Source organism: Pongo pygmaeus, chromosome 16 (genome assembly GCF_028885625.2).
Source record: "Pongo pygmaeus isolate AG05252 chromosome 16, NHGRI_mPonPyg2-v2.0_pri, whole genome shotgun sequence".
Lineage (NCBI taxonomy): Eukaryota > Metazoa > Chordata > Mammalia > Primates > Hominidae > Pongo > Pongo pygmaeus.
Window position 1 is genome coordinate 71,909,107 of NC_072389.2, and position 12,552 is coordinate 71,921,658.

The 12,552-nt window shown below is 44.6% G+C and overlaps 1 protein-coding gene and 1 pseudogene across 1 annotated transcript in view; one reads left to right on the top strand and one right to left on the bottom strand.

Annotated features, from left to right (window-relative positions):
- Positions 1-12,552, top strand: part of MAP2K1 (mitogen-activated protein kinase kinase 1) — a 101,840-nt gene that overhangs the window by 53,268 nt on the left and 36,020 nt on the right. The window contains exons 4-5 of the mRNA XM_054451869.2: positions 2,456-2,533; positions 3,845-3,896. Coding sequence (XP_054307844.1) covers positions 2,456-2,533; positions 3,845-3,896 — 130 coding nt within the window. The remainder of the gene's footprint in view (positions 1-2,455; positions 2,534-3,844; positions 3,897-12,552) is intronic.
- On the bottom strand, positions 5,966-12,315 carry LOC129014505 (large ribosomal subunit protein eL33-like; annotated as a pseudogene).

Sequence of the window (12,552 nt, forward strand, 5' to 3'; positions counted from 1 at the left end):
CAACCCTGGGGAATCCTGACTGGCTTATGCCCCTTACATTTTGTAATTTCATTGTTCACACTATACTCTGCTTATAGCTCTGTGGAGGTTAAAGGGAAGAGAGCCAATGTTTCCTTTTTGTTTTAAAATTAACTGATTAATTTTAGAGATACGGTCTTGCTCTGTTGCCCAGGCTGGAGTGTGGTGGCATGATCATAGGTCACTATAACTTTGAGCTCCTGGGCTCAAGCAATCTTCCTGCCTTAGCTTCCCAAGTAGCAGGAGGACAACAGATGTGCATCACCATGCCCAGCTAATTTTTATTTTTTGTAGAGATGGAGTCTCACTACTATGTGGCCCAGGCTGGTCTTGAACTCCTGGCCTCAAGCAATCCTCCTGCCTTGGCGTCCCAAAGATTTGGGATTACAGGCATGAGTCACTGCACCTGGTTTGTTTTTTCCTTTTTAATAGAGATATTTCTCTTACCAACCCTCAGGGGAAGTGTAAACCAAGACAGTTATCTGGGCTGCCCCCTGTCCTAGGCTGCATTTAGGGTCAGTTGAGAGGTAGTGCTGGCTGGGCGCAGTGACTCACACTTGTAATCCCAGCACTTTGGGAGGCTGAGGCAGGAGAATTGCTTGAGTCCATGAGTTCGAGACCAGCCTGGGCAACAAAGTGAGACTCCCCATCTACAAAAAAAAAATAAAAAATAGCTGGGTGGGGTGGCACATACCTGTCGTCCCAACTACATGGAAGGCTGAGGCAAGAGGATCACTTCCTCCTCTGAGCATCAGTAGCATTGTCTGTTCTCTTCATTCAACTGTTTGTTCCCTGCCTTGTTTCAGAGGAGGATTTAAAGTGCCTTACCTCTTATGAATATATTCTGTCTCCCTAAGGAGAGAGTGTGTTCTATCTTTATCTTACAGGTTTAAAAAAAGAAAAAAAAAAAAAAACCTAGTTCTTACATATACAGAGGCATTTGATAAATGATAGAGGATGATGATAACTGCTCAATATAGACAGGATACTTTAGAAAATTTGTTTTGAGTTTTCAGGAATTAGGTCTACCTCTGAGAGTAATTTAAAGTTGCAAGTGGTAACTGGCTACACCTGAAGCCACAGGGGAAATTAACCTATTTCTGCCTTGATACGTCAGGATCCCCTTAGCGAGGCATTTCTTCAAGATCGCAGGTTAAAATGTAGAACCCCTTAATGGGAGCCCCTGGTATGTGAGCCCTGCAGAGCCTGGCTTCACACCATACTTGTATCCTCTCTTGTGCTCTCTTTCCACTGCCTCTGTCCGGCACCCCATTCATGTCATCTCATCTCCTTACCAGTCTCTCTGCCTCCAGAGTCTTGTCTGTCTCCCTCAGCTGCTGTGATTCTCATCTTTAAACACGCAGGTTGGATTCCTTTACTTCTGACTCCATAAAGTCAAGTCCCGGTTCCTTGGTGGGGTTCTGGTCACAGCCGGCCATTTCTAGCTTGATCTGTCATTGCACCTCTTCATGCACCAACAGTGAAATGACCGCATCATCCCAGGAGTACTCAGCAATGTGATGCATCCCTGCTTTGTTCTTATTGCAGTACTCTGTTCTTCTCTCCCTTTTCTCCTCCCCTTTTCCAGGTATAGAAATCATGTTCATCCTTTGAGTAATATTCAGCTCAAATGCCATCTTTTAAGTGAAGTCAGAATTACTTCTTCCTTCTTCTGCATGTCTGTATCACTTTCTTATGCAGTTATGGTTTCATTGTAATGTTGGGAAAAACTTCCAGACCGTGTTTTTCCTTTACTGTCACACCACAACAATCAACACAGAAGACTTATGTGACCAAAAGTGTGGAGGGATTTTCTCTGCACTCTAAGCAGCGGACACCAGCTGGGTGTCCTCCTGTTTAATTCTGACACTGTCTACCAGATGATCATGTCAGATCCCGTGGGTTGAGGGCTCAGTCCCCAAGACTCCGCCACCACCAGTGGCCAGTCTGGGCCTCCAAAACGTCTGACTGACTGGCTTTGAGTTGGGACTCTCATGATCCTATCTTTGAGTTCGATTAATTTGCTGTATTGGCACACAGAACTCAGGGAAACACTTAATTTTACTGGTTTATTATAAAGGACATTGCGAAGGATACAGATGAAGAGACACATAGGACAAGGTATAGGAGTGGGGTACGAAGCTTCCATGCCTTCCCTGGGCGCACCACCCTCCAGGAACCTCCATGTGTTCACCTGTCCTGAAGTTCTCTGAACCCAGCCTTCGGGGTTTTTTTTGTGTGTATGTTTTTTTTTTTTTTTTTGAGACAGAGTCTCGCTGTGTTGCCCAGGCTGGAGTGCAGTGGTGCGATCTCGGCTCACTGCAAGCTCAACCTCCCGGATTCACGCCATTCTCCTGCCTCAGCCTCAGCCGAAAGTTATCACTTGAAAGAATAGTTAGAACATTGTCACTAACTGGTCTGGTATTCTCGTTCTTAGGATGGAGGTTCTCTGGATCAAGTCCTGAAGAAAGCTGGAAGAATTCCTGAACAAATTTTAGGAAAAGTTAGCATTGCTGTGAGTATGTTATGAAGTTTTTCTTCTAAGTTCCTCATTGATAAGTTAATGAGTCAGTAAGAAATGGACAAGAGAGGAAGATGGGAAGTCAATGAGGGGAAAGTTTATAAGAAAAGAGGTATTTTCTCACTAGACTCTTCCCTGTCTGGAGTCTATATACACTATTGTCTCTCTCGCATTAGAATGAGAAAAGTGACTTTCTTTATATTAAAATCTGTATGTCTTGAAAAACAGGGGCCAGGCACAGTGGCTCGCACCTGTAATCCCAGCACTTTGCGAGGCCGAGGTGGGAGGACTGCTTGAGCCCAGGAGTTCAACTCCAGCCTGGGCAACATGAGACCTCGCTTCTACAAAAAAAAAATAAAAATAAATAGCTGGGCTTGGTGGTGCACACGTGTAGTCCCAGCTACTTGGGAAGCTGAGGTGGGAGGATCACTTCAGAGGCTGCAGTGAGCCATAACCCATGATTGTGCCATTGCACTTCAGTCTGGGCGACAGAGAAAGACCCTGTCTCAAAACAAAACAACTCTTTATACCATGTAAAAAGATGGCTGCTTGATAAGGTAGGTTAAGAAAATGAAACAAAAGAGTAAAAAATAAGGGGCCGGGCGCGGTGGCTCATGCTTGTCATCCCGGCACTTTGGGAGACGGAGGCAGGCAGATCACCTGAGGTCGGGATTTTGAGACCAGCCTGAGCAACGTGGAGAAACCCCATCTCTATTAAAAATACAAAATTAGCCGGGGGTGTTGGTGCATGCCTGTAATCCCAGCTGCTCGGGAGGCTGAGGCAAGAGAATCGCTTGAACCCGGGAGTGGGTGGTTGTGGTGAGCTGAGATCGCGCCACTGCACTCCAGCCTGGGCAACAAGAGCAAAACTCTGTCTCAAAAAAAAAAAAAAAAAAAAAAAAGCCCAAGCACGGTGGCTCACACCTGTAATCCCAGCACTTTGGGAGGCCAAGGTGGGTGGATCATCTGAGGTCGGGAGTTCGAGACTAGCCCGACAAACATGGAGAAACCCCATCTCTACTAAAAATACAAAATTAGCCAGGGGTGGTAGCACATGCCCGTACTCCCAGCTACTCGGGGGGCTGAGGCAGGAGAACACTTGAACCCGGGAGGTGGAGGTTGTGGTGAGCCGAGATCGTGCTGTTGCATTCCAGCCTGGGCAACAAGAGTGAAATTCCGTCTCAAACAAGGAAGGCAAATTTGTGATGATTATAAATGAAGTATTTTCCTAGAGTATTTTAAAATAGATTGAGTATTTTTCTAATCACCAGCTTTTTCTCTTCTTTTACATTCCCTTTCCTCTAGGTAATAAAAGGCCTGACATATCTGAGGGAGAAGCACAAGATCATGCACAGAGGTAAGAAGTTATTTGCTAGTTATTGTGCTTTGAATTTTAGATACAATCCAAAGATAGTTGCTTCCTCTTTTTTATATGTTTTGTTTTCGTGTAAAAGCCTTTTAATAACATGTTAACTCTTTTATTAAAAGTCTTTGTTTAGTTTGGTGGCTGAGGCAGCAACTCCCACCCTCTTTTTGGTCTTGCTATACCTATTGCCTATAGCTGTGATGGACAATAGTCATAGTCACCCTGGAAGCCCAGCTAAGAGCCTCAGCCAGAACTTAGTTACCCAGTCTCCGGTGTCACTGTTCACTGGAACAGTGAACAGTGCATATGCATATGCCTAAAGCCAGGACTGGCCAGCTGCATATGAGTTTTACTATAAAAGAAACTGATTTATTGCTGGGCGCAGTGGCTCACGTCTGTAATCCCAGCACTTTGGGAGGCCGAGGGGGGTGGATCACGAGGTCAGGAATTCGAAACCAGCCTGACCCAACATGGTGAAACCCCCTCTCTACTAAAAATACAAAAATTAGCCGCCAGCCATGGTGGCGAGCGCCTGTAATCCCAGCTACTTGGGAGGCTGAGGCAGAATTGCTTGAACCTGGGAGGCGGAGGCTGTGGTGAGCCGAGATTGCACCATTGCACTCCAGCCTGGGCAGCAGAGTGAGACGCAGTCTCAAAACAACAACAACAACAACAACAACAACAAAACACATTAAAAAAAGAAAGAAACTGATTTATTTTAATAAAGGTACACATAGACTTACCATGTGACCATACCATCTTAGGCATTTGTCCAAGATAAAAGATAACATGCATCCACACAAATGTTTAAAGAAGCTGTATTTCTTGTAGAAACAACTGAAATGTCCTTCAACAGGCAAAGAGAGAAACAAATTGTAGTATATCTATACAACAGAATACTCTTCAACAATAAAAATGAACAGACTACTGATACACGTAACTTTGAGTTTCAGGAACATTTATGCTGAGTGAAAGAAGGCAGACACAAAACAGCCCAAACTATTTCCATTTATATGAAATTACAGAGAGAATAACAACAAATCCATAGTGGCAGAAAGTAGATCAGTGGTTACCTTGAGGGGTCTAGGGAGAGATTAAAGGAACATGAAGGAACTTTTTGGGGTGACACAAATGTTATATCTTTTTTTTGTTTTCAAGAGCACAAATCCACTTCTATTTATTGACTTCTCATTAGTTTAAATCCTTGAAGGGGGCTGGGCGCGGTGGCTCATGCCTGTAATCCCAGCATTTTGGGAGGTCGAGGCGGGCAGATCACCTGAGGTCAGGAGTTTGAGACCACCCTGGCCAACATGGCGAAACCTCGTCTCTGCTAGAAGTACAGAAAATTAGCCGGGTGTGGTGGCGGGTGCTTCTAATCCCAACTAATCAGGAGGCTGAGGGAGAAGCTTGAACCCGGGAGGCGGAGGTTGCAGTGAGCCGAGATCACGCCACTGCACTCCAGCCTGGGTGACGAGAGCAAGACTCCGTCTCCAAACAAACAAACAAATAAACAAAAAACATTCTGGCTAACACGGTGAAACCCCATCTCTACTAAAAATACAAAAAATAGCTGGGTGTAGGCCGGGCGCGGTGGCTTACGCCTGTAATCCCAGCACTTTGGGAGGCCGAGGCGGGTGGATCACGAGGTCAGAAGATCAAGACCATCCTGGCTAACATGGTGAAACCCCGTCTCTACTAAAAAATACAAAATAATTAGCTGGGCGTGGTGGCCTGCGCCTGTAGTCCCACCTACTCGGGAGGCTGAGGTAGGAGAATGGCGTGAACCTGGGAGGCAGAGCTTGCAGTGAGCCGAGATTGCGCCACTGCACTCCAGCCTGGGCGACAGAGTGAGACTCCGTCTCAAAAAAAAAAAAAAATAGCCGGGTGTGGTGGCGAGTGCCTGTAGTCCCAGCTACTCGGGAGGCTGAGGCAGGAGAATGGTGTGTCAATCCGGGAGCTGGAGCTTGCAGCGAGCAGAGACTGTGCACCACTGCACTCCAGCCTGGGTGACAGAGCGAGACTCCGTCTCAAAAAAAAAAAAAAAAAAAAAAAAAAATCCTTGAGGGGTACAGCATCACTTGGATTCTGTTTCCAATAGCCTTAGTAGGAAGAGTGCTTCAGAATTTGGCACAAACTATGCCACTGGTTCTGTGGGCCTGAGTTACCTTTCTCCAGATTATTCCGATATTGTTTGGTTTGCCACCAGGAGTCACTGTGTTGTTCTTTGCTTTGTATACATAAGCACATCTCTTGCCCAAATAGAATTCTGTTTCATCTCGGGCATAAACAATTTCAATTTTAGGAAGAACTGTCTGCTCCCGTTGGTTCCGAATACCCTGCTTATAGCCAGCAAAAATGGCCTTGCACCACAGCCTTCCACATATTTCCTTTTAGAAGTCCTGTTCCCAGCAGGCCTCCATGGCATCCAAGATGGCGGGAAGTGCAAATGTTATATCTTGACAATGATGATGGATACATGGCTATATACATTCGTTGAAAGTCAACTGTCCACTAATGTGACTGCATTTTATAGTATGTAAATTATACCTCAGTATAGTTGCTTTTTAAGAAGATGAAACCAGAGGACAGGAAATCGGTAAACATAGTGCTATTGGTGATGTCCCTTCAGCCACAGCACTGCCAACACTGACTGGTATTGAGAGGAGAGCTGAAGAGGAGATGAGTGGACTAGGGTGGGCTGGTGGAACTGACTGGACAGCTTACGAGTCCCATAGATTAGGTGATACATCACTGGTGAGCAAGCTGAGCACTGAGTGGAGCCACCTTTGACATGGCTGACTCTTGGATGCATTTTTTTTTTTTTTTTTGACGTCCCCCTCCTCTCTCCTAGTGTTCTTTCTGTTAGTCTAACTTCTTCCAGATACTGATCTTTCGGGTCTTCAGTTAGAAGTCACTTAATTATGACAGTGTGTGCAAGTGTTGGAGGGTGGTTCTGATTCAGTAGGTCTGGCGTAGGGCACAGGGACCTGAAAATTTAAAAATAGGCAATTAGCTGGGCGTAGTGCCTCATGCATAGTAATCCCAGCACTTTGGGAGGCTGAGGCCGGCGGGTCACTTGAGGTCAGGAGTTTGAAACCAGACTGGCCAACATGGTGAAACCCCGTCTCTACTAAAAACACAAAAATTAGCTGCGTGTGGTGGCGTGTGCCTGTAATCCTGGCTACTCAGGAGGCTTAGGCAAGAGAATTGTTTGAACCTTGAGGGGCGGAGGTTGCAGTAAGCTGAGATCATGCCATTGCACTCTAGCCTGGGCGACAAGAGACTCTGTCTCAAAAAAAAAAAGTTTAATTGTAAAAAATATATACATAAAATTTACCATTTTCTCAAGTTTTCAGTGTATAGTTCAGAGGCATTAAGTACATTCACATTGTTGTGCAGCCATCACCACCATCCATCTCCAGAACTTTTTTCGTCTTACAGACCTCAAGCTCTGTGTCCATTTAACAACTCTCACCAGGCGTGGTAGCTCACACCTATAATCCCAGCACTTTGGGAGGATGAGGTGGGCAGATCACCCGAGGTCAGGAGTTCGAGACCAGACTGGCCAACATGGCGAAACCCCCTTCTCTACTAACAATACAAAAATTAGCCAGGCGTGGTGGCACACGCCTGTAATCCCAGGTACTTGGGAGGCCGAGGCATGAGAATCACTTGAACCTGGGAGACGGAGGTTGCAGTGAGCTGAGATTGTGCCACTGCATTCCGGCCTGGGCAGCAGAGCAAGACTCCATCTCAAAAAAAAAAAAACAAAACCCACTATTTCCCCCTTTCCGCATCCATTGGAAACCACCAATCTGCCTTCCGTCTCTATGAGTTTGACTACTCTAGGTACCTCATATGAGTAGAATTACACAGTATTTGTCCTTTAGGGACTGGCTTGTTTTAGTTTGAATAATGTCTTCAAGGTTCATCCATGTTGTATGATGTGCCTGCTAGACACTGGTTCTTAAGTAAGTGCTGGTTCTAATGCTGTGGTCCATAGCCACACTTTGGGAAACACTGCATTGGGGGTAGAGTGAGTAGCTAGGTGGGCTGTCTAGAGAGAGGAGTAATGGCAGCTTGTCCTAGTGGGATTTGTGGGGAGAAAAGAAATAGAAAGTGAAGCACAAAGAAGAATGTTGTACAAGTGTTCCCTTTCATTCCAGGGAAAATTTCTCAAAATATTGAAAGATTTCTGTCCGTGGCAGACTTGTAGTTGGAATTTGCATGACCAGCTTATAGCTTGTACATACGGTTCAGTTTTGTGCATCTATTAATTTCAACCTGGGCCACCAAACTGCATTGTTAAGAACTAGAGACTATTGGCTGGGCGCGGTGCCTTACGCCTGTAATCCCAACACTTTGGGAGGCCAAGGCGGGCAAATCACAAGGTCAGAAGTTTGAGACCAGCCTGGCCAACATGGTGAAACCCCGCCTCTACTAAAAATACAAAAAAATTAGCTGGGCGTGGTGGCGGATGCCTATAATCCCAGCTACTAGGGAGGCTGAGGCAAGAGAATCGTTTGAACCTGGGAGGCAGAGGTTGCAGTGAGCTGAGATTGCGCCACTGCACTCTAGCCCAGGCAACAGTGCAAGACTCTGTCTCAAAAAACAAAACAAAACAAAAAAACCCCAAAAACATTCAGAGAGAGGACAGCCATTTTGGAAAACAGGTATTAAAATTTCTTGTTAAATTATACCACCATGAACTGCACTCCTTGGCATTTACCTAAGATAAATGAAAACATTTGCTCATGCAAGGACTTGTTACACAAATGTTCATAGCAGCTTTGTTTATAATTACCCAAAATTAGAAGCAACAAAAATATTATTATCGGATGAGTTGGTACATTCTGATGTACTCAAACAATGGAGTACAACTCAGCAATAAAACTATTGAAACATATAACTTCGATGAATCTCAAAAACATGCTAAGTGAAAGAAGCCCTGTACAAAAGAGTACATAGTGTAAGAGCCTGCTAATACGAAATTTTAGAACAGACAATCCACAGTAACATATAGCAGATCAGTGTCTGCCTGAGGGTTTAGAGGTAGGGATAGTTTAACATCAAAGTGCATAAGGGAACTTTTTCGGAGTAATGGAAACACTAAATCTTGTTTGTGGTAATAGGTTCACAGGTGTAAACGTTTTTGAAAATGCATGAAAGTATACACTTAAAATGCTAACTGTAGGCTGGGTGCAGCGGCTCACGCCTGTAATCCCAGCACTTTAGGAGGCCGAGGTGGGTGGATCACCTGAGGTCATGAGTTTGAGACCAGCCTGGCCAACATGGTGAAACCCCCGTCTACTAAAAATACAAAAGTTAAGCCGGGCATGGTGGTGGGCACCTGTAATCCCAGCTACTTGGGAGGCTGAGGCAGGAGAATGGCTTGAACCTGGGAGGCAGAGGTTGCAGTGAGCCAAGATCGTGCCATTGCACTCCAGCCTGGACAACAAAAGCAAAACTCTGTCTCAAAAAAAAAAAAAAAAAAAAATGCTAAATATAGAAAGCCACCTGCTTTCTAATTGTACTGGCTGCCATCTTGTCCTCTTTCTACTGACAAGAAAGTATCAATAAGAGGTAGTGATTGGTTTGAGGGGGAAACAGTTTTTCTAGCAGTTTAGTCCTTAATCTGTGGCTTATTAAGACCTCTGAGTTCCATGTTAGAATATTTTAATGTATTAGTTTCTAGGAAATAGGAGTAGCTGAAAGGAGAGGAGGAATGAACATTCTTAAGCATGGAGTTGTGTTCTAGGCTGCGATTGACATGTGCAGTCTACCACTATGCAAGGATGAGTGAGGTCAGTGTTGTAGGAGCATCTGGTGGAGTAAAGGCATCCCATCATCTGTGAAGTGGAGTCCGCATGCCTACTCAGAGGTTGCTGTGAGGATTAAGAAATTACATATGGAAAGCAACTGGCAAAGTGTTTTGCGTATAGAAAGCTCTAACATGCTAATTGCCTTCCCCGTTTCTTTATATAATTTATAAGGAAACTAAAAACCAGAGATTAAAACCTGAGCTTTGGTTTCTATATGTGTAAAATGTAGTTCTTATGTTTGTCTCTCATTAACCTGTAAGTTTCTTCAAATCTGAGAACATGTCTAATTGCTGCATGTATATCTTCAGTCCTGAAGATGATAGTAGAAAACAGTTCTTCTTTGAAGGTTTGTTACATGGATGGATGGATGATTAACTTGTGCCAGAACACACAGGAGTCAACAGTGAAACTGGGCCAAGGACCCATGTCTCTTACTCTTCACACAGTGTTTCTTTCTAGTCCTGTGTTTTTCTCTACTGTGTACCTACTGTGGATCATGCCCTATGTTTTTCAATGAAGAGCTCTAACTTTATTTCCATTCCAAGGAGAGGGAGGTTTCAGCACATTCCTGGAACAACCAGCTTTCTTTTCCCTTCCGCCTAGTGCTGCCCCCACCTGCTTAGGGCTTTCTTTTTTGGCTTCACCAATTGTTGCTCTTTGGCATGAAGAGCTGCTTTGTGAGCCAGATGGGTCTCTGAACAGATGTCTTTGATGGAGAGTTACCACTTGCACAGCAAAGAAAGGGAAGTCACTAGAAGGACTTCTGTGTGGGCTGGCCTGGCTGCTCAGCATTTCAGACTCTTGTTGTTTACAAGTCTTCTCCAGAAGCCCTGGAAGAATTAACTGTAAGGCCTGGACTGTGGAATGGTACTTGTGCACCAGCAATTCCTGAGCAAGCAGCACAGTGAGTAGATGATTCCTGGAAACCTGAGTTCAGGTGAAAATGAGAGAGAGCAGTCTCCTTGTCCCTGTCTATGGGCTTCCTCATGGCCAGTTCTACCTCTGGTCTAAATATATTCTTCACTGATGAAATTTCAACTTCTTCATTTCTTCTTCTGTCCTTTAGGAAAAATGGGGAAGAGTAAAGAGGTCTTTTCTCTGCCTCAAATTTTTATTTGTTCTTATTTGTTGATACTTATTTGCTAGAGATAGCTTAGTGGTTTTTTTCTTTTTCTTTTTGAGACAGGGTCTCACTCTGGTCCCCAGGCTTGGAGTACAGTGGTGCAGTCATGGCTCACTATAGCCTTGGCCTCCTAGGCTAAAGCGATTCTCCTGCCTCAGCCTCCCAAAGTGCTGAGACTACAGGCATGAGTTGCTAGGCTTGGGTTGATTATTTCAATTACCATTTGCTATGTAATGAGGCTCCAAAACTTAGTAGTTTAAAATAATAATTTATTACCTTACACAATTTATTACTTTTTCTGTGGGTTGGCAGGTCCTCTTTCCCCATCCTCTGTGAGGCTAAAGCCCTGGTTTCTTCCAGTAGCAAGAGGGGGTAAACCCTACTACTCAAGTACCCTTTAAGCCTCTGCTTATGTCAAGTTTGTTCATGCCCTGTTGGCTAAAGCAAGTCATGTGTTTCAAGCCAAGATTTAAAAAGCAGAGTGAAGTCTCCATCTCTTGTTGGGAGGAGCTATGAAATATGGTGGCCCATTTTTTCCCACTCTATCACAATGATAAAGTTGAAGGTTCAAGTCGTGACTGTGCTACTTATTGTGTAACCTTGGATGAGTCATTTAACTTCTGCAAACCTCAGGAAAATGGAGAAAACAGAACCTACCTAAAAGGTTGTGTGCAGATTAATTAATACATACAAAGCACTTAGAATAGTACTTGACACATAGTAGGCACTTAATACATTTTACCTGTTGCTTAGATAAATTGGTAGAGGTTTTTATGATTACCAGCAACAGAAACCAGCCTGACTTGGTTTAAGCTTCTAAAAATTTATTCATTAGAAGGATCTGGCTGGGAGCGGTGGCTCACACCTGTAATCCCAGCACTTTGGGAGGCTGAGGTGTGCAGATCACAAGGTCAGCAGTTTGAGACCAGCCCGGCCAACACAGTGAGACCCCATCTCTACTAAAAATACAAAATGAGCTCGGCGTGGTGGCGTGCGCCTGTAATCCCAGCTACTTGGGAGGCTGAGGTGGAAGAATCGCTTGAACCCAGGAGACGGAGGTTGCAGTGAGCTGAGATCGCACCACTGCACTCTAGCCTAGGTGGCAGAGTAAGACTCTGTCTCAAAAAAAAAAAAAAAAAAAAAGAAGGATCCAAGTGAAGTTCAGAGAGTCCTTTGAAAAGCTGATCCTACAAACCACGGTAGGGTAGGAACCAAGGCTACTCTGGTTGGGAGGTTGGCTCAGTCAGGCAGAAAAATAGCTCCCTGGTGCACAACTCTAACAGTGCTATTGCTGCTGGGCCAACTGTCCTCTCCTAGCCTTATTTAGGGGGTAGGCATGGGCTCAGTGACCTCCCAGAGGGGTTCAGAGTCAGTGCCTCTGAAGAATCCACTCTCACCACAGTCTGCAGATATCAAGGGACAGCATCCTCTCCTGCTCAGTGTTGGGGGCTAGTTGGTAGTCCATTGCCTAGTCCAGGTTGAAAGTGATTTCTGGGTGTGCCCTGCTCTAATAAAAAGTAACGTACAAAAATAGTTTATAACACAAGGTGCTCTGGGGGCAATGTTTTGCTCTTTCAAAGCATTCACTGTAGGTAGGATTCTTCAAATATAAGTTTTCATAGAATCTTGAAAAAGGCAAGCAAATTACATCAATTTGATTCATACATTTCTTCTTAGGAATATGTCAGTGATTTAAAGGTAG